The sequence below is a fragment of the Macrobrachium rosenbergii genome, chromosome 28, assembly GCF_040412425.1.
Source record: "Macrobrachium rosenbergii isolate ZJJX-2024 chromosome 28, ASM4041242v1, whole genome shotgun sequence".
Classification (NCBI taxonomy): domain Eukaryota; kingdom Metazoa; phylum Arthropoda; class Malacostraca; order Decapoda; family Palaemonidae; genus Macrobrachium; species Macrobrachium rosenbergii.
Window position 1 is genome coordinate 19,998,663 of NC_089768.1, and position 25,216 is coordinate 20,023,878.

Sequence of the window (25,216 nt, forward strand, 5' to 3'; positions counted from 1 at the left end):
ATACAGTAAATGTATATATACATATATACATTATATACATATATAAATATATATATATATATATATATATATATATATATATATATATATATATATATATATATATATATATATATATATATATATATATATATATATATATATATATATTATATATATACATGTATATATGTCTGTCTGTATAAGTCAACAGGAAAGATATATGGTGAAGAAAAAAACACTAGAAGACTTTTTAATATTTTTTTATGAAAGCAGTCTAACTCTAATTTCTGGTTCAGTATAAATCTCTCGTACACTGTACACCCTTTTCTAATCTGCTCAATTTTTATGAAATCCTTAAGACTTAATTTGGGAAAGGAAGGGATGAAATATATTGGCGTAAGTGGAGACCGACTAACACTAAATGATCAGTGAATTCAAGAGCTGCATTTCGCGAAGCCCACGTTAGGGCGTCGACATCTTATTCTTAAGTATATGGTATCGAATGTCTATCGTTGCTAAAAGATTATTGTTTCTTGAGTAATTTAAGAGCCTAATAGAATACTATGGTGCATACTAAAAGACGACTCTTCGCCTCAGCTAACGAAAGCACCTTGCAAATTATGACTTGAGGAAATGGAAAAAGAGTAACCGAAGAATTAATAACTAGTGCTCTGAAAGAAGTCTCCTGTTCCCGATGACTATTTGTTAAAATAGCTAGTGCTCAGATGACTATTTCTTATACACGACGACAGAATAGACGAAATCCACGAGATAGAACACGGAGGCTATCCAAGTCGTAGCCGCCATGGCGTATGCTTCGGTCTCATTGTTCTTGGCGACCTGTCCGTCATGGATGTTGACATATCCTACGATGATGCCACCCACTGCGGCTAACCCGATGAACATAGTTATGTTTATCATCGGTTCCTGCGGGAAGAAATGACTTTGTGAGGATTTTTATTTGTTAATATTGGAGGAGAGATTCTCGAACTATTGTGACGAAGCATCGGGGATAAGGAAGAAGGACGAAATAAGTTGTATCATTTGCTTCTTCTATGTCATTTATGGATAATTAAAAAAAATAATTCCGAAAATACCCACACCTTACATAACGATATTAATGTGAATATAAAGTCAATGAGAAGGTATAAATAGTTCCAGCTGAATGTCATGTGAACTTAAACAGAATATTTTCCCAACTTTTCCCATTTTTTCTGTACATCAGGCACAAATCTGTATTAATGATATTTTAACGAATCGCATCCTACATCTGTTAGTTACAAGCTTACAAGCATTGTCTTAAGCAAAGGTGCACGGTATGAGAGTGGGTAAAATTACCGTGACTGATATTTTGGAGAGACCATCATATTATTCTTGTGTCGTAAAGAGGGATGATTTTAAGGTATGAGCTCTCTCTCTCTCTCTCTCTCTCTCTCTCTCTCTCTCTCTCTCTCTCTCTCTCTCTCTCTCTATATATATATATATATATATATATATATATATATATATATATATATATATATATATATATATATATATATATATATATATATATATATATATATGTGTGTGTGTGTGTGTGTTGGGGTATGAAACCGGTTTCCCCTCAAACTAAAAGTATCATAAGTAAAATATAGTTAAAAGAATGAATTCAGATCAGAAAAAAAAGCTATAGCAGATGTGAAAACATTCTATAAAACAAGTAAAAGACTATGTACAGAATAGTAAAGATAAGCAAGTACACCTTGCAATATGTTTTTGTAAGCTACGGCATTTTGGGGTTGTTCCACACGAAGATTTTTCACGTTCCGAATAACGAGGATTAAAAACGAACGTAACGGACCAATACAGAAAACGAACGAGACTGATGAAAAAAAAAAAAAACTTTTTTTAAATAATTTATTTACCAAGAACGTCTGCTGGAGGAAAGCCGTCTGCCCGACGAGATAGCAGATGGATAAGATGATCGTGATGACGGTGCCCGTAACGAACGTGCCCGAAAAGAAGGTGTCGATGACGACGGCATGGGATCCCGCGAAGGTGAGATTTGCTCCCTTAAAAATGCCCACCGAAACTATCAGAAATGTCTGTGAAGAAGAGGAAAGGATTTGAATTAGTTTGTGCAATACACGCAAACATATATATATATATATATATATATATATATATATATATATATATATATATATATATATATATATATATATATATATATATATATATATATATATATATATATATATATATATATATATATAAAATCCACAAAAGGAAACGGAAACACTGGAGTGCTGCGAAGCCTTTCGACACTAGTCCTTTACTTAGTCTGCTAAGTAAAGGACTAGTGTCGAAAGACCCTGCAGCACTCCAGTGTTTCCATTTCCTTCTGTGGATTTTATCTTTATTTATATATTCATCACGTTCCATATTTCCGTGATTCAGTTATACATATATATATATATATATATATATATATATATATATATATATATATATATATATATATATATATATATATATATATATATATATATATATATATATATATATATATATATATATATATATTCATAACAATACATATATATATGTAAATATATAAATAAATAAGTACATATATGCATATACATATATAATATATCAATGCCTTAAATAATGTGGAATGAGTAATACACTGTAATATAAAGTATATAAAGTATACGTATACATGAGATACTCGTATCTTCTGGATACATATCACTATAAATCTTTTATAGATTATTTATACTTTAAGGAGTAAAACAATGTCTGCGTGAATACAATTGATAATGTACTCTTATATTTTAAAACTGTGTAATGATACGAAAAATACATTACTGACTAAATAAAGAACAAAATAATATCAGTGAGGAGAAAAATACAAATTAATCTCTCTCTCTCTCTCTCTCTCTCTCTCTCTGTGTGTGTGTGTGGCTTAGTATGTTTAAAGTATAAAAAAAAATAACTTGTTTATCGGTAACTAAGAACAGAGCCTGAATTCGACGGGAAAATGGACAGCAGAGTCGAAATCAACTTATATCTCTCTTGATAGTCTAATGGAAGAGTCCCTGTCTCGGCCGTGTCAAACCCAAAAGGATCAAGTTTGAATCTTGGCCTGGCCAGATGCTCTTCTCACACCTAATTCCCTTTTGGGTTGCATTACTCCCAAGGTAAAGTGAACTGAATAATAAAAGGTGTTAGTGGCTTGATATTTGCAAATACATGTAAATATACATGTGATGATTGTATTCATGCATGTATGTATGTATGTGTTTTTCTTAAGCAATAAAATCCTAGTTTACATAACAACTGCGGAATAACAAGTGACGTAAGACACTGGCCACTTTGACGTCTGTTTTCCTCCTTATTTTCAAAAAACAGCCGAACACCATCACAAGGCAACGAACGACATTACGCAGGCAGAAACCGTCTGACGTTTTTGCACGAAACAAACTGGAATACATGTGGAGAGAAACTCGTAACAAAAGAAGACAGAAATATGGCTACGTAATCATGACAGAGAAATTAATCAGTAAATTGCTAAAGTAAAAAAAAAAAAGAAATTGGAGAGCAAGCAAGACTAAGATTAAAACATGGATAAACTGAGAAGTGAAATACAGGAGAAAATATCCAGGATTGCTTTATAATTTTCTTTAATACTTTGGGAACATTAGCGCTTGACTGTCTTCATCCGTTGCGATCACATGACCGTAAGTGTAATAAAAGCATGAACACTAGATAATACTGAAGAGAGAGAGAGAGAGAGAGAGAGAGAGAGAGAGAGAGAGAGAGAGAGAGAGAGAGAGAATTTACACTTAGATATCAAAGAAAGGACCAAAAATAATTATTTTTTAAAAGAAATTCTTTAAAAACTTAAGAACACTTGCGATTACGGAGGTCAAAATAAAGTAGCTAAGATAAGAGAGTTAAAGTGGCAAAATTCAGGTCTCTAGCTCCACGATGAAAAATCAGTGGCAGGATAACGCAAGTAGGCTGCATAGCCAAGACAGTGGAATCAAGAGAGCCTCCTCTTCTCGACAATAAACAAAGAACTTGAGACAGTTTACAAACCAGCTCTGACAACTTCAGGATGCCGTAGACGCTGGTCGAACGGTTTGGCTCCAAAAACATTATTGCCATTTTCTCTGGAATATATGGAAAAAGTTATGGATATTACTTTGGCAGTTTCGATAAGGACTAATTTACTTTACTTTTTTTGTGCATTTCTCTGCTATTAACTCGTTTACACCTCGGCTTAACAATAATGCTTTTATAGAGATTTTAATTTCTGTCAGGTACTCCACGTGAACAAGTGGAATCGGTGATCAAACCATGGATTTTGTATCTAAATTCCCGGAGGACAAGTTAAGGCGTCACGTTAAAAACAAAAATCTACCTTATGATAAATTATTATTCAGCATTGTTTGTCCTCCACGAAAATGAAGTTCTCATGGTGAAAAATAATGAAAACGCCTTTCATGGTTTTCGTTAACAGATACTTGAAGATTATTTTATCGTTGTAGACACTTTATTGAGAGATATCTTAGTCTAAGATATACTGCTTCAGTTTAAATTTTATGTTGAATAAAATAGAATACAGTATAGAATTTAAGCTGAAAGGGAAACTGGGTGTAGAAAGGTTTGAAAGGTGTAACTGGAGGAAAGCCTCGCAGCTGCACTGTGGATCAATTGTTATGAGAAGGTGGAAAGTAAGATGGAAGGAAGAGAATATGAACGGAGGTACAGTAAAAGGAATGAAAGGGGTTGCAGCTAGGGACCGAAGGGGAGCTGCAAAGAATCTTAAGTAATGCCCCCTCACGGCACGAACCCCCTACGGAAAGATTATATGTTGAAGAAACAATCAAAAGGTAATTAAGATGGTGACCATGTATAAGCTGCTAATACTACCAAAACCTCGCCCTATTTTTCACGTTAATAGCATTTCTGTCTCCCATTATAGCATCTGCACATCCATTCAATATTCCTACCTATGATCTCTCGTCAAAGTACATGGCGACACATGACACCTAAAAATATTAACAAATGACCACGCCTCGCGAATCCCAGAATCTTTAAGTTCATAAAATCTGAGAAATAACATTACAGTATGTACTGGGTTTGAATCTCCGGATAGGTATCATTACCTTGGCTTAATATTAATAACCATAACAAGAGTAAACTTTGATGCTGAAGGGTCGACACACGTGCTTGCAATTCGTCCGTGAAAATTGAAACAGAAGTTCATCTTCATCAGAGACAGAAAAACGTCATAACTTTTTTTCTTTTTTTGCCTCCTGACTATCAAGTATTTAGCAAATTTTTTAATCACAGAGTCATAAATATATATATATATATATATATATATATATATATATATATATATATATATATATATATATATATATATATATATATATAATATATATATATATGTATATATAAGGAAGAAACCTGACGCCATATCTTGAAGTTTTCAATGTTTGTGGATTAGATGAAGAAGAAAAGGAATGCACATTAAGTCATATCGTTTGATGAGAGATAACTGGAAATTATGACACTTTGCGGGACCAAGGTGAAAGGGCATGGTGTTTAGAACCAAAGCAGAAATGGGCCTAGTTGTTATGTCTGGGTTGATTGAGAAGTGGTGACCAAGGGAGTGAAGTAATGACAATAATTGTTCGGTCCTGAATACATTCGAAGAGCCTTCGTTGTTTTCATGATTAGCTCATCGGAGTGATCGTCGCTTTCATCCTTGCAGCATCACGCAAAAAGGAGAATAAGCATCACAGCGCTGCTCGGGACAGACATAACGCTGCTCGGGTAGACATAAAAAAAATATCCTCACTAAGGTCACCGGACCGACGCACCAACGGCAGGTAAAGCAATTAACCTTGAAACGAGCTTCAACGTTTCTTTGCAAAACGAACTCCTCATCGAAGGGCAGAGAAAAGTCGCGATCTCTCCTACGGAAATTGAAATACGTCGAGTTAATTAAGCGCGAATGTGATTTATCTGAAAGGGCTTCTGAAATAATGGATAGGGAAAAATCCAGACAATTTTCTTTTTTTCTTTTTTCGTCATGTCAAAGAGCAGCTGCAGCAGCAGAGGCGCAGTAGATGAAATCCATTTCAAAAGATGCAATACACACCGTGTGGACAAAGTGAATTGGAAAGAGAGAGAGAGAGAGAGAGAGAGAGAGAGAGAGAGAGAGAGAGAGAGAAAATGGAATCAGAAATGACTGCTGGTTTCCACTTCATACGATGTCATATGTTTTTTTTTTCATTCCGCTTTTGAATTTGTGCGCTTTTGACCTGGAAAATGACTCCGTACCTAAAATGAAAGAAATCCCGTCAATTACTAATTTTATTTTTTTTTTTTCCTGGAATTTCAAAAGGGCCGCTTTAGCAATGCTACTATGCGACTGAAAACATGAGAGTCCGAGTCATTATTGGAAATAAAACAAACTTCAAAACAGGCAATGTTTATATTCTATTACTGCATTAGTAATACTGTGCATTCACAGTCTATTTGTTTTTCATTACATAAATAAGCTCTAACCAAAAAGCTATTTACGAGCTGTTTAACCCGGACCATACGATTTCAAATGTGGTTTACAAATGTTTTAGACTCATCGCATCTACTGACAGATAAATAGACAGATAGAGAGCTAGGTAGACAAACAGAGAGATAGATAAATTCTAATTCTTTTCACCAGTTTAATAAAATCCTGTGTGAATAACACGACTCTCTACCCATCTATAGTTCCTAATTACAAGTAAAATTCAACATTACCCACAGAAGCACAATATTAACGTCCATTGAGACATCTGAAAATATGCCATTGGCGGTTGCTTACTTTTCTTCTGTTACTAGTTAATAGAAATTCATCTCTCGGTATAATGTGGTTCGGATTCCACAACAAGCTGTAGGTCCCGTTGCTAGGTAACCAGTCGGTTCTTAGCCACGTAAAATAAGTCTAACCCTTCGGGCCAGCCCTAGGAGAGCTGTTAATCAGCTCAGTGGTCTGGTTAAACAAAGGTATACTCAACTTTTTCTTCTGTTACTTAAAACCAACAGAAATAAAATCAGCTTAATAGGATATATTTTTAATACAACCACAGGAACTTCAGTGGAGTATTTAAATTCTTAGATAGCTTTAACTGAATTCTTACTTTTAAACCTGGAGCCATTCCTTCTTAGCTGTTACTCCTGTCTTCAGCAACTTCGTTGGCCTATGTACAAGTTGCGTCAGTATTCTCAGTGGTCACCCATCCAGATAATGACCGGACCAACTGTTGCTTAACTTAGCTGGCTGGTCGACCAGTGTTACAGGTGAGCATATTGCTATCGTCGGCAGCAACGTGTGTGTGTGTGTGTGTGTGTATACATACGTGTGTGTGTGTGTGTATAACTGAATCACGAAAATATGGAACGTGATGAATATATAAATATGTGTGTGTATGTATGTATATATACATATGTATGTATTTATATGCATATATATATAACATATATACTGTATATATATAATATATAAATATATAAATATATAAACTTCATCAACAAAGTACCTCCTCAGATAAGATTTGGCTCTAAAGAAAAATAAGGAATCATTCATTGGAATGTTGCCCTTCAACTGCAGAATGAAAGGGGAAACTTCTGAGCAGAAACCTAAAATGACATCGGTCGTTTTCTGAATCTGTTACAAGGCCCATCACCAGCTCGTCAACACACCTACACAAAATATACCACTTCTCTTTATCTTGTAAGCATTCTCACGCTTCCTCAGCAATATGACACTTCCGTTTCCAGTACCTAATCCGCACTCTCTACTTGATACTTATTAGATGCCCTCCTCCTCCTTTCAAACAGTACCTCCATTTTCTCTTCGTGACCATACCCTCTCAAAAACTCTGACCCATTGTTTCATATTTTTTAGTTTTTGCACTAAATCTTTGTATCCCAACATTTATGGGCCCTTCAACCATTCTTTTTAAACTTAAACTAAACAAACCAACCATCTTGAAAGCTTCGAGAATTACTCTTTCCTTCATAATCAGTACCTACACTTCACTTCCATAAAGGGTAGTAGGCTTAACAATCCCTTCATGCATCCCAACTTTGGCTTCCATACACATTCCTTCTCTTCCAAAACTCTTAGTCTCATCCTATTGCCATTCGTTAAATTTACTTATAAAGACTAAATTTAAAAACCTGCGCAAACTACCACTTCCGTCCTTTCATGGTCCAAACACATAAATTTCTCTATTTTCCTGGTTTCCATTTACTATCCTCACCTTGCTCCTGTAAACATTCACTTTCAAGTCCTCTCTACGAACTCTTTTAAATCTTCTACCAGTCTCTGCAGCTATTATTCACAATCGCCACCTTTTACTTTATAAACATCAACAACTTCACGCTTCCTTCATGACCCATTTCTAATCACAGGTTTTCTTTTACCAACGCCAAGCGGCCTCGTGTCACCTGTCAGGTGACTCCCTCCCACATGTACTCCGAGGAAATCCGTCATCCTTGGATTGCAAAGTACGATGACTTTTTTTTTATTTTTTTTTACATAAGTGCACTTCTTTCCCTTCCATACCGTTGCCATATCCCTTCCTGTTTTATTCGCATGTAAAATACCGCTAAAAAGTGTGGTGTGCAATTCGCGACGGATTCTACTGTACATCTCCCCTGCAACATACATAACAAGGCCATTGAAGTGTGTGCTTATAACAAATCATCTATAACGAAATATTCGGGACTAAAAGCTTCTTTCCTCCGCACGAGAGACGGGCGAAATAAATTTTATTCCATAAGCGGGAAGATGCGCCATTATTCATCCCCAAAAAGAGTTCTCGCGGCGCGTTTTTGCTAATTCCGGGAAAGGCGAGAGATGGAAGCTCTCTGTCTGCCTTTTGCTGGCGCTTCCTTCATATTTTCCCGGATATATTTTCCCTTCGTAATTTCGGTTCGTTTTCTACGGTCGTAAAGAAGAACCGTCGTTATTAACGGACGAATACTTCTCTCTTTTTCATGACCACTCTCTCTTTCGCTGTCATTATCTGCTTTCGTTTTCGTTATTATTTCACCGATATTCCACATGAGACTCATTTTTTCCAGAAAAGATTGATGGGTCGGGCAACCAAATGCCCCTAATGCCCTTTTCTAGCCCGGGCCAGAAGAAACCAAGAAAAAGGAAAAGAATGGAAGAAGTATAGAGCTAAACCACGCAAGGATTCTTAAATGAGGATAGGTCGCAAGTCAGGAAAAACAGAAGAAGGAAGTGAATTCCTTGGCAATAGGATAGCAACAGTCACTGAGGTGTGTTCTCTGAAAATTACCGTTTTCCACGAAGCGCAAGTGGAAAGAGGTGGCTTGACAAGTGTCACCAGGCCACCTGAGAGAGTGATGAATCGCCATCTTTAAGTTCAACAAAAGAGTGACCGTATTATTACCTGTAGAAGAGAGAGAGAGAGAGAGAGAGAGAGAGAGAGAGAGAGAGAGAGAGAGAGAGAGAGAGAGAGAGAGAGAGAGAGGTTGCCTTAGCTCGACTGAACTTCGCAATATGTCCGAATCTTTTATGTTTCAAGCAAAGATTATTATGAGCAGATTTCGTTTTCAGATGCGCATCTTAATGGCTGATGTTTTTATTAATTTTTTCATTTTTAGTCCGCGTGACTCTCAAACTAAGGAGTAGTGAAATAAAGTACAAAACCTACCTTAAGCAGACAAAAGCAAATATTAGTTTAAAGTGAGTGAGGTGGGTAGCCACTAACTAAACAAATAGCGTCTCAGTTTTTCCAAGAGAGGAGACAAACAGGGTCCCCTAATATACGGTAAACATTTCAAAACAGATTTTATGTAGCCAAAACAAAACTTCAATAACCAAGATGGAGAAAAGAATATATGACACCAAGAACGAATACGCAACATGCTGAAGGAGACTGAAAGTTTGAGTTTTACCGTATATCAGAGGCAAATATGAATTCATACGAACACTGAAGATTCATTGTAGATGAGGGAGACTACATTTTGTATACAGAAAACCGAACAGAAGAAGATCTGGGCAAGAAAATTAAAAGAGAAATAGTTAAAACAGAGCTCTGAAAGCCTTGAAATTATTTACATTACAGATTTCTCATTCAAGAAATGTTTTTAAGGTCAGCACCATTAGCCAAAGTAAGGGTGATCTGTGAATTAGATGAAAATTAGAGAATAGATGGAAGATGAGATCGGGAAAGACAAAGAATGCCAACCTACTGGTATGCGAAGGAATCGAACAAAATTAAAGAACATTTTTGGAGCTTAGTGGACGAGAGAAGAGGATCCTGAAAACCACCACAGTATGGTAAAAGGTGCCATATGGCGTCCTGAACATTTGGCGTCCTCAAGAAAGGGTGTCATTTGGCGTCCCTAATTATTATTATTATTATTTATTTATTTTATTTTTATATTTTTGCTAAAGAAAATAACATGCATATATAAAAAAAATTGTGTAGTAAGTAGGGTAAAAGGTGCCATTTGGCGTCCTGAACATTTGGCGACCTCAAGAAAGGGTGTCATTTGGCGTCCTCAAGAAAGGGTGTCATTTGGCATCCTCAATTATTATTATTATTATTATTATTATTATTATTATTATTATTATTATTATTATTATTTTATTTTTATTTTTATATTTTTGCTGAAGAAAATAACATGCATATATAAAAAACAATTTCATTTATATACCAATTAGAACTACAGACGTCGTTTCTCTCGGAAACTATTGCAAGATTCAGTAGCGTAAACTGAACATTCACCGAACTTGCACTGTTGCTAAACTTAGCAGAATACTGCTTATTAAAACTTACGCAGTATTCTTGCCAAGAATGCTCTTTGTAGCATAACCTATATTTACATTTCTCTTTCTGTCTCTCTCTCTCTCTCTCTCTCTCCCTGGCATTTCATTCCTCTACCCGAATATTGCGCTAAATAACAACACATACAATTGCCTCGATCTTTACGCTCCAAACTGCTACAGCGTGTTCATTTGTGCCGAGCAATAGTTTTCGAAAACAAATTACAGCGGCATAATTGCCTCCGATGGACCTTGATTCCCAATTACTAGAGAACTCGTTGCAGGAGCGGTGCAGAGCCAGAGCCAGACTCCGATATTAATCCACCCGAAGTTGTAATAATCGCTACAGCACATTCACGGTAGTCACAGAAATAAGCAACAACCTGTACCAAAAAATATGGTTTTCCTTTCGATGAAGGGCTGTTTGCGCGTCTTCTGTTGATCCGTGTGCTAACAAATATAGAGGGAAGTTGCGAAAACGTGAGGTCCCAAAACACAAAAGCAGTTTTGCCTGCGAGTGTTGAAGTGAATATGGGAAGCTGAAATTCGAATTTCCTGATCTTGGCTGTCTAAATATCGAGGTAATGATTTTGTATATTATTCCTGGCTGAAATTAACAAACCGTGAAAATCTCACCCTTTACACTTTATTTCCCTGACTGAAAATGAACAAACTCCTATACTGGCGACTTCCCCAGCATCTGCTTTCTCACATATAAACAAAGGAAGCTCATCAGAAGCACGTCGACCCCGAAATCCTTCCCCCTACTCACTGCTTCATACTGCATCTTTCACCTCCTCCTTGCTCATAGTTTTGTGCTTTATAAATACTAATGCCCTTCCAGTCCAGTATCTTTCACTTTATCCAGCACTTTTCGGTTGTCTACTTGTCCTTCCCCTTCTTCATGCCCTATTCCAGCTCACCTGCTTCACCTATTCTCTCTACGTGACTAAACCACCTCAGTATACTGACCCACCTTTTAACCTATGGTTATCATTTTTCATCCCTGTATCTCTACTCTCTCAACTTCTCTTCTTACTCCTCATAATTTAGGCAAACAGCTTCTTCCTTTAGTCTTTCACCACCATCCAGTATTCACACTCGGCTTCCTAAAAGGAAAGACCACTCTACAACGCCCTTCAGACAATCCAGATAAAGCTTACCTAAACGTTTGTTTCTAGTAGAGCTTTTGTAGCAGAGCTCCTGCTAATTCGCTTGCTTCACCAGTTCTGTGATTTACCTCTTCTCTCAAAATACAGTCATCCGTAACATTTACTCCCAGATATCGACGAGAATTTATCACTTCCATTCTTCAATTGAGTACACTAGCATTCACTGATTAGAATTTTTAAGTATCCTTCCTGGTAAATCGAGATTGCAGTGGGCGTACGTTCTGCAGAAACAATCATATCACTTTCTATCGCCACCTGATACGATAAGTTCGCAGGATTTTCCCACACTGAAGAGGAGACGCATTTGCGGTTTTTCATATGCATAACACTTCTGCAATTGTGCTTATGACAATAGGCTCCCAAGTCCGAGTGTGTTACCGATGAGGAACAAAAATATTAGAAATCTCATTCATAAACATAAATATTCCATTTCACATTCTGTTCTACAATTCCACTGCAACAAGTTCGAAAGAAATATAGAGGAAACAGTTCTAGGCAGAACTTTTTATCGCAAAGAAGTGCTCCTAAATAAGAAAAAACTAGAAATGCTCAGCGTGCGTGATGTTTTTGGTTGTACGTTTTGTCATGTCGTGTTCGCGGTATTGTTGCCCAGGAGGCGTTTTCAAATCAGTTTTTATCACAATGATGTGGTCATTCTCGTTGATCATCCACCCAACTAAGATCACGACAGAAATAATTGTATATATATATATATATATATATATATATATATATATATATATATATATATATATATATATATATACAAAAAAACACACACATATATATATATATATATATATATATATATATATATATATATATATATATATATATTATATATTTTGTATATTCATTTATCATTATATATGTATATATATTTCCATATAGAGTGTGAGAAGTCACATATAACAGTACTGATACACAACCGTTAGAGGCTCCATATAGGAGTGGCCTTTAAAACTCATTTGGCTAAAAATCACAATAGATTCTCAGGGGACATTGCTGATAAACAGACCATACCTCACCTACTGTCATGGAGGCGGAGTGCTTTACAAATATGATAATCTGTCCTCTTTTATTTAAACAATTTACAAATTTCTTTTGATATTAAAGGATATTACTCCCTTGACTGATATTCATATTATGGTTGTAGCTGACTGATCCCATTTATCCAGTTGCATTGTTCTCACTAACATGTACAAATATGACTGTCCCTTTTTTCTTATGTTGTTCATCCAGAAATTACTGTCTAAATGCGACATTAACACCAAAATTTTAAGAAGATGAGGGATATAAGTGTCCCATTTATCCAAATATTACTTTTTAATTGATGCTGACTGTCCCATTTAACCAGTTATTACTGTGTTGTAAGGTTCCTGCTAATGACTGCTCTAATCTTATAATAATAGTCAGGCTGAAGATATCCATAGATCTTTTATCCAGGTAAACCCCACTACTATTTCTTATAATTTTCCATTTCTGTGACTGACTGGGAACAGTGGTTTACCTCTTATCCAAGTATTACTGTAGTGACTGTCCCATTTATCTAGTTATTACTGTGGTGACTGTCGTTTTTATCCAGGTATTACTGTACTGACTGCCCCTTTTATCCAGGTATTATTGTACTGACTGTCCATTTTATCCAGGTATTACTGTAGTGACTCCTATTTGTCCAATTATTCTGTGGTGACTGTCCTTTTTATCCAGGTAGTACTGTACTGACTGTCCTCTTCATCCAGGTATTATTGTACAGACTGCCCATTTTATCCAGGTATTACTGTAGTGACTGTCCCATTTATCCAGTTATTATTGTGGTGACTGTCCCATTTATCCAGGTATTACTGTGCTGGCTGTCCTTTTTATCCAGACATTACTGTGGTGACTTTCCCTTTCATCCAGGTATTATTGTGGTGACTGTCCGTTTGTCCAGACATTACTATGGTGACTGTTCCCCAGGTGTTCCTGTGATGTCTGTCCCATTTATCCAGGCATTGCTGTCCAGTCTGTCGCTTTTATCCAGTTATTACTTTGCTGACTGTCCCATTTATCCAGGTATTACTGTGGTGACTGTCCACTTTATCCAGATATTATTTTGCTGACTGTCCCATTTAACCAGGTATTACTTCGTTGACTGTCCCATTTAACCAGGTATTACTGTGGTGTCTGCCCATTTTATCCCGATATTCTGGGTGACTGTCTCATTTATCCAGGTACGACTGTGGTGACTGTTCCTTTTATCCAAGAATTACAGTGCTGACTGTCCCTGTTATCCAGGTATTACTGTGGTGACTGTCACATTTATCCAGGTATTACTGTACTGTCTATCCCTTTTATCCAGGTATTACTGTGCTGACACTCCCTGTTATCCAGATATTACTGTGGTGACAGTCCTATTTAGCCAGGTATTGCTGTGGTGACTGTCTATTTTATCCAAACATTACTGTGGTGACTGTCCCCCAGGTATTACTGTGCTGACTGTCCCTTCTGTTCAGGTATTACTGTGGTGACTGTTCATTTTATCCAGACATTACTGTGATGACTGTCCCATTTACCCCCTACTAAACCTAAACACACACCCCACCACTTAACTGAAGCACCCCCACAAAATCTAAGCTCACCCACCCTAAACTAAACACACCCCCACTAAACCTAAACACACCCCTTGCTAAACCTAAACACATCTCCACTAAACCTAAACACACCCCTTGCTAAACCTAAACACATCCCCACTAAACCTAAACACACACCCCTATTAAACCTACACACAAACCTTGATACAGAGTTGTTATTCACAGAGAAGAAAAGCATTTTCACTAGTATATTATTATAGTACATATCTAGTACATGAACTGAGGTAGGATAAACCCCTAAAGTTTGTTTACCACGTTAGTTACAAAAGAAAGGGGGAAGGGGAAGGAAGTACGGGTTTGAAACCTGCCCTATTATTCAAGTTGGGTCAAATGATGACCACCTGCCAAATTTTGTCTAGATCGGTCAAGTGGTTACTACATAAGTTACAAAGGGAAGGGGAAGGGGAAGGGGGTACATGTTTGAAACCTACCCTATTATCTCAGTTGGGTCAAATGATGGCCACATGCCAAATTTTGTCTAGATCGGTCTAGCGGTTACCAGTTAAGTTACAAAGGGAAGGGGGAAGGGGAGCGGGGATAAGAGAAGGGGAAGGGGAAGGGGGTATGAGTTTGAACCCCTACCCTATTAACTAAGTTGGTTCAAATGGTGGCCACATGCCAAATTTCGTCCAGATCGGTCAAGCGGTTACCACATAAGTTACAAAGGGAAGGGGGAATCAAGTTGGGGAAGGGGAAGGGGGCAGGGGTACGGGTTTGAAACCTACCCTATTATCTCAGTTGGTTCAAATGGTGGCCACGTGCCAAATTTTGTCCACATCGGTCAAGCAGTTACGACATAATTTACAAAGGGAAGGGGTAAGGGGATAGGGAAGGGGAAGGGGGTATGGGTTTGAAGCCTACCATTTTTTCTAAGCTGGGTCAAATGATGGCCACGTGCCAAATTTTGTCTAGATCGGTCAAGTGGTTACCAAATGAGTTACAAAGGGAAGGGGGATGGGGAAGGGGAAGGGGGCACAGATTTGAAACTTACCCTATTATCTAAGTTGGGTCAAATGATGACCTTGAGCCAAATTTTGTCCAGATTAGTCAAGCTGTTACCACATAAGTTACAAAGGGAAGGGGGAAGAGGGCAGGGGGAAGGGGGATGGAGGAAGGGGAAGGGGAAGGGTGTATGGGTTTGAAACCTACCCTACTATCTAAGTTGGGTCAAATAATGGCCACATGCCAAATTTTGTCCAGATTGGTCAAGAGGTTCAGATTTCTATAGGGCACAAAGTTACAAACATACATACATGCATCAAACATTTACTTTTATATATAAGATATATATATTGTATATGAAAACTCCCAATAATATATATATATATATATATATATATATATATATATATATATATATATATATATATATATATATATATATATATATATATATATATATATGTTTGACTCACATCAAGATCTATCCCAGATCTTTCAATTGAACTGAACCAAACAAGTCATTAAAGAGGTTGGGACCTAAGTACCACTGCACCTAGGGCTTTTACATGGGCAAGCTTAATCTCCAGCATACCAGCAAGTTTTGCTCAACTTCCTTACTCACAGCGACCCAACTGATAGCGCTTTCGAATTATCCCTTCTGAGGGAATAAGACAGAAGCAATCAACACACAACCACGTGTGGAAAAGCAATAAATTTCTGATTCACACTGAAAGACCTGTGTTTGATCCCAATACGAGACAAATTTATTTCTGTTGCACATTGATTGTGATTACCCAATATGAGACAAATTTATTTCTATATATATATGAATGTCTTTTCCTGTAATACTACAGTGTAATATATATATTTTATATATGTATATTGATTATATATATAATCTTTTGTTAGGAGTTTTCTAGCTCTCTCTCTCTCTCTCTCTCTCTCTCTCTCTCTCTCTCTCTCTCTCTCTCTCTCTCTCTCTCTCTATATATATATATATATATATATATATATATATATATATATGAATGTCTTTTCCTGTAATACTACAGTGTAATATATATATTTTCATATATATATATATATATATATATATATATATATATATATATATATATATAATCTTTTGTTAGAGTTTTCTAGCGCTCATTATCTCTCTCTCTCTCTCTCTCTCTCTCTCTCTCTCTCTCTCTCTATATATATATATATATATATATATATATATATATATATATATATATATATATATATATATATATATATATATATACATACATATACATACATATATATACACATATATATATACAAATATATACATATATAATATCTGAACAAGGGTATTGACAATAATACCTGAAGCACATTTTGGATCTCCCTAGAAACTTAACTCAACATGAAATTCGCGTTACCATTCATTACGATAAAAAAAACTATGCGCTTTCATTTTGCTCACTGGGATTTTTTGAGATTCTAAATCAGAGCATTATTATTATTATTATTATTATTATTATTATTATTATTATTATTATTATTATTATTATTAAAAATCTTAGATAACGCAGGTGTAGTAGACGCTGGTCATTTGGCACGTCAAGGCGCATTTTAATATATCGAAAATTAAAGCTTGTTTGATATGAGTACGTAATGGCCATCAGTTTTGCCATACTGACGCAAGTTTGTATCAACTGCTGTAGAAAGTACGTACTTGTTAGGTTGCATCCACGCAACAATAAGATATGTCATCAATACACCTCTACAACTTATCGCATACCTGTCACAAACAGGTTGAAAACAGCCACATACATATTGCAAACAGGTTGCAAACAGTAACATACATAGGCTACCACAAACAGGTTGAAAATAGGCACATACATATAAACTTTTTTTAAAGCAGTCACATATATACCAGAAACATGTTGGAAACAGTCACATTTTTGTCACAAGCAGGTTGAAAACCGTCACATAAACATCACAAACAGATTGAAAACAGCCACATACATATTGCATACATATTGCAAACAAGGTGAATAAATGTACGAAGCACTGGTTAGAACTACCGGTAAATCGTTGGTTAGTTTTCAACCTGATTGTGATATGTAAGCGGTAAGTTACAGACGTGTGCTTATGTTTTACTATAGCGTGGTCGGATACTACTGGTAACACTCCTTTAATCTCTCGTCAAAATGGTCTTCTTTGTTTCGATGAACCAGTACTAAAGACATCCATACGGATCGATGAATATTGTTACAAAAAATTGAGCATAATTAGAAATGCACTACCGATTTACAGCACCCTTCGTAATGTTAACCGTCACAGAAGGTAGGTAATAACCGCGGAACTGTGTACACTGCGTATATGAAGAGGGGGATCCTGAGTACTCGCAGGTAAAGCGAGACGAGGTTGCGACAAAGGAACGGACAATTCTCCCCCACCGAATTACATATGCAGATATCCCTTTGTTCCCTCGCGTCGTTCTGGGCGGAAGGGGGAAGCGGTTATTATAGTTAATGACGTTATTCAAGCTTATCTCTGGTGTCTGGTTATCTCTTGATGCCCTTCATGTGGTGCGGTTTGGGCTTCATAAAACCGAATCAATGCTGTCATCTTTCGCGGTGATAATGACCCGATAAGGGCTAGGAAGAAAATTACGAAAATTGGGGGTTGCGGAAGTAAAAGGATGCACTGGCCAGTGGCCGAACTGGAAGGGAATAAACTTCATCTAAAATTTGCGAGAAGAATGCTTGGTGTGTCTTCTCTTACTGGACTACACAGTGTGTCTACTTTTTGCATTATCGGCTAACGAAAATAATACTTCAATAAAACTTGTTCATAGCCAAAAATTATTTTGTATCCACCAAAATGATGCACACTCAGCTCTGACATCAAACGTTCATAAGGTCTAATTTACCTTAAGAGTAAAAACAATGGAAGACCTTTTCCGCTATTACAGCCATTCCTATAACAGACGTAACATGATTTCAGTGAAACGGTTATTTGAATATAATAGCAACTAATTAAAATAAAGAAATATACTGTTATTTTATAATAACATTCATAACTTGCCAATATTAAGAAAAAAGATATCAGAAGCTTCAAATTCACTGTCTTAATGTTACTGGAACATTTATCCTTCTCTCTGGATAACAGTATTCATTTCACTTTCTCCAACAAAGGGAATTTTGATTTATCAGATTATCTCCTGTTTGACCTCCGTAAGCTTTACTATGCTGGCGAACTACGCAATTTTCATCTAGAGCCCTCGTCTCTAAAGGGTTAGTGTATTCAATTCATTTTGCGTGTCAGCATCCAAAAGTCAAAATTATATTGCGCATGAAAAATTGGAAATCTAACAAAGTCGAGCAAGTCTGAATTCCTTCAGAATTTTTTTTTAATGGTAGTGCTAAACACGCGGAGAAACTGAACGGCATTTCAACCCTAAGAAATAAGAATTGGACTCTCTCTCTCTCTCTCTCTCTCTCTCTCTCTCTCTCTCTCTCTCTCTCTCTCTCTCTCTCTCTCTCTCTCAAAGTATAACGGAGGAGTTGAGTAAACAACGCCAATACGTTTTTGTTAATTCTGTTTTGTTCTAAGAACTGAAGTTGACATGTCATACACGGAAAACGGCAGCCAATGCATGACTTTTGAACGAGACCGTGGTTAAACTAATCAGTCCATACCGTGGTCTTATTGTCTTCATTACTCTTTGCCCTGCATCTTATTTTCGCCGTGAAATGTGTAATTGGCATCTTGGCGAACAGAAGTCATTCTCTCAATCGATTTTACATTCCTCTGACATCATGTCTCGTCCCCCTGTTCCCTGTACTTAAGCAGTAACTCTGTTCAAGTGTGTCGGGTAAGGTACACGAAACTTCATTTGCTTCTTTCCATCAATGAATTTCAAACAAAAACCTACGGAACTTAATTCTGAATTAATTATTCTCATTATTCAGAGAACATGCCAGCATCGCTTCGGCTAAGAGATTAGCAAATATATGGCAGCATTTTTCGATAAAAAAGTACAAAATCTGATCTCAAGTTCATTTCGCGTCGAGTTTTGTCGGTTTTCTTTTTTCAGAACATTAACTAAACAATGATTTTACTATTTAATGACTAACAATACATTAAAGTATAGTTTCGGCGTATCGTAATATTCATCATACTGGCAGCAAGAAAAAAACAAAAAACTTTAGCAACTCATGCAGTCGAAATGACTATGCATACTAAACACGCTTTGCTACAACAACAACAACAACAACAATAATAATAATAATAATAATAATAATAATAATAATAATAATAATAATAATAATAAATGCAAAGTATACACTGTCAAGAGCAGTTCAGACAGTAAAAAAAAAATATTACTAAGCACTAAGTAAATGGGGTTAATGATTGGCTAAATTAAAAAAAAACTTAGTTTCATTTATGAAACTCGAGTGAAATCATTATGCTTGAATGATGGGAAACTTGCTCTTGTATAAATCGAAAACACTATCATCGATATCAGTGACAGCTCACGCTGGGAAGATGTGGTAAGCAATTTAAAAGAAAGTTTAGGATTTAGTGCATACGAAATTCCTAAGCAAATGCGTTTGAAAACACTCCTAAGCAAATGCGTCTGAAAACATTCCTAAGCAAATGCATCTGAAAACATTCCTATGCAAATGCATCTAAAAACATTCCTAAGCAAATGCTCCTGAAAACATTCCTAAGCAAATGCGTCTGAAAACATTTCTAAGCAAATGCGTCTGAAAACATTCCTAAGCAAATGCGTTTGAAAACATTCCTAAGCAAATGTAGCTGAAAACATTCTCAAGCAAATGTGTTTGAAAACATTCCTAAGCAAATGCATTTGAAAACATTCCTAAGTAGATGCGTTTGAAAACATTCCTAAGCAAATGCGTCTGAAAACATTCCTATGCAAATGCGTTTGAAAACATCCGATGGACATCTTGTAAAACACTTTTCTGTTAACATAATGCACATTCGAAACTGGAGCTATTATTTTAGAAAGACAAGACTTTATATTAAATATTAGCATTTTCTGATTTAATACGACTTGATCCCACCGTAAAGCCCCTTTATTTTATAAAATACATAGCAGGAGGTCTAGGAGAGCCTCGATGGCCAAGTCAGTTAGAGCAGCAGCTTCGGACTTCATAGAGGTCTGCGGCGCGGGTACAAATCCGCAGCCGACCGGTCAGAGAGGCGGACACTTTGCTATCCGTGTAGACAGGATTATGTATGTAATCAACGGATAGGTTTGCTTAAAAGCAAATGGATGTTACAGACTAATACACACACAAACAAAGCCACTCCAACATCTCCTAAAAACATAACAGACACCTCACACGTCTTGACTGTCGACCTAACCGTGCAACAACTTCTCGCTGCTGGGAGAAAGGGCGCTGGTGACTGGTACATTACATGTACATATGCTACCGGGGTCTAAGCAATGACAGGCAGGGCAGCCGATCGAGACTACGGTCTACCCCAAAGCCAAATCAAAGTCCTTCAAAAGAAGGCATCGTGCTTACCTCATACAAATGGGAAAAAACCACGTTAAAAGAAGAAGATAGCAGGAGGTCTAGGCCGAACCAAAAATACCTTATTTGCTGAATAGGATACTTACACCTAAAGTGAAAATTTTAACTTTAACAAGCGTATTTCACGAAAGTTTTAATTGCTATATCGTATAAAATGTCTTTAGTAACCTTAGAAAGTACCTTACTGACTTTCTTATGAGGAATAAAACTAGTAGTTTCCACCTCACTTTTGAGTTCGCTAACTACTAGACAATGACCGGAATGTTTATCAATATTCACATAAAAATCGAAAGACACTTCTGGCTTCAAAACTTCCTTAGACTAAAATCTTCGAACATTATCATGTCAGCAAAAAGTAGGCCTACTGCTGTATTTTCTGGTAAAATTATACGTTAAACCATCATTGCATTTTGGCCTTGAAAATATAATTTTGTGTTTTAATGTGTGCCATGAAAGTGTCTGACATTTGTTTTGTTAGCAAATATGTAGTTACAGAGTTGGTGGACCCCATCTTTATAGACTACATTTCAGGGGACCACAATGGGAGATTAGGGTGCACTGTAGACATTAGTAAAAGTTCTTTGCAGCGTCCCGTCGGCCCCTAGCTCCATCCCCTTTCATTCTTTTTACTGTACCTCCATATTCATATCTTTCTTCCATCTTGCTATCCACCCTCTCCTAACAATTATTCCATAGTGCAACTGCAAGGTTTTCCTCTAGTTACGCCTTTCAAACCTACTTGTTCTCAATTTCCTTTCCAGCGCTGAATGACCTCATAGGTCCCAGTGCTTGGCTTTGGCCTAAACTCTGTATTCCATTAGGAGGCTTTATCCTCCCTGGACACCCCTAATAAACCTAGAACCCAAAGTCCTCGCCTAGACCCTGAACCCCACTCTTAACCTAACCTAGGGGGCTGCATCCTTACAAGCCGGGGAGGCTCACCCCTTTGGACCCTTACCTAACCCAACCTAGGACCTGACCTAGCCCTAGGCCCACCATCTGACCTAACTAGGGCATTGCAAATGACTATTAGTATGGTTATTATAGTCCGTCAGACGCACTTAGTCAAAGAGGGTGTAGGGAGGCTGAAGAAGCAATGCCAGACGTGATTTCCTCATTATGCGAATCTGCAGTTAAAAAGAAGACTTTGTTACAGAAACATGTAATTGTAATTGAGGGCAATGATGAAATTATGATATCGCTAGAAATAGCATTGGAAATTATAGTGAGGGACAATGATGAAATTACGACACTGCTAGAAATAGCATAGGAAAATATAACGTACGAAAGTAACACCTCTTTCGCCACGTGCCAAATCTGCGTTTGCCCTGAGGGGATGGTGAGGGGGGTAAACAATTATAGTTCTGCGTCAGCAGCTCTGGGTGAGCTCTTTTCTTTAAAGGACCACTGTACTTTACAATCATGCAACCGTGACAAACTTTGGCAAAAGAAAAAAAAGTCCCCGAAAACCACAATTATTAAAAAGGGATCAACAAGCTTTTCAACGAATGAAAACTTTGTCGACTGTGTCGATTAATGTATGATAACTTGTCGTTTCGAAAAGAATCGTTAACTCTAAACACAGCTATTTATAAGGAAAAGAACAGGAGGAAACGCCACGGAGGATTATAATAAGCCATGGTCGAAGGAAAGGGTATCCACAATTCGCGAGTTACCTTCTGGTAACGGTAATGTGTCAACAGTGGGAGGCGATTTGGGGCCGTTTTGACTGACTTCTTGGTTCACCTATAGCCTACCTAACCAACACCAACTAACAATATAATCTAGGGGACTAGATCCTCACCCTTGTGTATGGTACTAGTTTTAAGACATTCCATAAATTTACCTTAATCTGAATCGAAGAACTCACTTGGACTGGCGTCTTCCGACTGAACTGGACTGCCTTGGATCTTCCCTAGATGTTGGAGGCTGATGGGTATCAGACTGAGCACGTTAACCAGTGGTTCACGAACAATATTGACTTCCATGGAGGTGAAAATCTCCCAAAAAAGATACAGTTGAAATAACTAACCGAGAAATAACAATCTTCCTGTCTACGACTTAGCTTCACTGTAGTACTAAACTTAAGTGCCGTTCTTCAATTCCTATTGTTTAATGAAGAATTGCACTTGGAACATTGCAGACAACTAGGTAAATCACGTTCCCCTAGGTTAAAAAAATTTTAGTAAGGAAATATGAAATTCTGAATGGAATTTAGCAATGCAGCCAAAGTAATCCACAGAACATGCTTTTTCAACCAACTCCTACTTTCCGGAATCACCGTCACTGAACTGTAGCCTAGACGTCACAGAGTCGTTACTTTCTTTACCTCCCGTTCTTGTTGTTTTCCACTCTGTCACGGCCCATAGGCCGTCCATTGTCGTGTTGAGGCTTCTTTGATAATACGCGAGATTCTTATTAAGTGGCGATATTAAAAATTTTAACCGTCCTCCTGTTTGGTGAATGACTAACATCAATCTACCTGCAGAAGTATCAACCATCCTTCCCTTCAGATATATGAACATGCCTTATCAGTCATTAGTATTTCATCGACTCAGATCGATCGTGTACCCTCAACCGGGGGCCACGTTTTCTACCGTGTACTCCTCGATACTACTAATTGATTGATTTATGAAATTTAGGCTGTCAAGCTAAGTACTGATTGACTGATTTATGAAATTTTGGCTGTCAAACAAATTCTTGGGGGACTTCCGGCCATTCAGCGCTTAAGATGGGGAAGTTGGAACGGGTGGACAGCATGATAGAGAGGTCCAGAAAATAAAGGTGATGAAGTGTAATGATCTAAAGGATGAACTGGGAGAAAACCCCATAGTTGCACTATTAAGAGAGGTTGGACAGCAAGACTGAAAAGAGGAAGGGGGAAACTGGGTATATAAGAGTAAAAGCTAAAATGTTAGTGCAGCTGGGGGTCGATGGAACGTTACAGATAACATTTAGTAATGCCTACAGTACACCACCTCACAGTGCAGCCTGGGGGACGAAGGGACTTACAGATAACTTTTAGTAGGCTAATGCCTACAGTACACCATGTGAGGTGCACTGACAGCATTAACCCCCTACGGACTCGACACTGCTGAATCTTACCTTAATACAGAATGCTGCCTTAAAATTGAAAGAAGTGCATGCCACGTAATTTTAGTATCATAGCTTAATGTTCGCCGAGCAGCAATGGAGTTCATGTACAGTAGTAGCAATGATGTTAAAAGGGAAAAATAAACTTGCCTTTGCTTTTCTAATTCTCACACTTCCTTTGTAATCATTGAAAGCTACCACTCTAAAGCTGTCCCCTTTTACTGTGTTACACTTGATCAGACTATTATAGGAGGTATCAAACTAAACTAAAAATATATTCTTCCTAAATATGATCTCTAAATCCCTAGTTTTGACATCCAAATAAGGAATACGGAATTCAAGTGTTGACAAATTTCTCATTGTTATGATTAAAGATATGGACTTAGCAGGGCTTACTCAAGTGAGTTTTCGAAAGTATAGCCATGAGTTTAAAACTGAAATTTAAAAAAAGTTTGACTTTGGATACTTTCACTGGAAACCTAACTGTTTTCAGAAAGGCAAACAGATATCCCAGCAAACACACAAGCATTTGGCCATACATTGGTCCAGTACTGGACTTCCTGAATTTTGGGACATGGGCACAATACTCCCTAAAATGGTCAGAAGCATTGGTCCAATTTATATCCATTATCCGTTTGCACACTGGGCCACTTAATGGCACTCACTGTATCAAAATTTTGGGCCAATACATACAATCCATAATCATCCCAACGCATGTACTGGAATGGTACTGGAACAATTATGTACCATTTTACTGCACTGGGCAGATACTGGCACGATTACCAGTATCCAATTTAGGTTTCAATATGGATTGCCGTAATCAGTTTTAATTATCAGCCCATTTTCCGATGCATGTACTGGATAAGGACTGGCACAAATAAGGGATCCAATCTTATGCATTGGGTAAATAATGCAATAATGAATGATACCCAGTATGGACTTCACAAAGGAATTCCAATGCATGACAGCTTCGGGTACCTATTCCAG

The 25,216-nt window shown here is 37.0% G+C and overlaps 1 protein-coding gene across 2 annotated transcripts; it reads right to left on the reverse strand.

Annotated features, from left to right (window-relative positions):
- Window positions 1-226: 226 nt before the first annotated feature.
- On the reverse strand, window positions 227-23,652 carry LOC136854103 (uncharacterized). Of its 2 annotated transcripts, none has more exons than XM_067130270.1 (4): window positions 23,619-23,652; window positions 4,072-4,145; window positions 1,890-2,069; window positions 227-909 (listed from the first exon to the last, which is right to left on the reverse strand). In XM_067130270.1, the coding sequence occupies exons 1-4, from the start codon at window positions 23,635-23,637 to the stop codon at window positions 712-714; spliced, it is 471 nt and encodes a 156-aa protein (XP_066986371.1). In that variant the 5' UTR covers window positions 23,638-23,652; the 3' UTR covers window positions 227-711. The 2 variants fall into 2 exon arrangements, with proteins under 2 accessions (XP_066986371.1, XP_066986370.1); XM_067130269.1 differs by lacking the exon at window positions 23,619-23,652 and adding an exon at window positions 23,007-23,398.
- Between the last annotated feature and the right edge of the window lie 1,564 nt (window positions 23,653-25,216).

Coding starts and splice junctions, on each gene's coding strand:
- LOC136854103 (XM_067130269.1), bottom strand. CDS start 23,124: ATGGAAGTCAATATTGTTCGTGAACCACTGGTTAACGTGCTCAGTCTG. Junction 4,146..23,006: donor GTCGGAAGACGCCAGTCCAA/GTGAGTTCTTCG, acceptor CATATATTCCAG/AGAAAATGGCAATAATGTTT. Junction 2,070..4,071: donor TCCTGAAGTTGTCAGAGCTG/GTTTGTAAACTG, acceptor TCTTCTTCACAG/ACATTTCTGATAGTTTCGGT.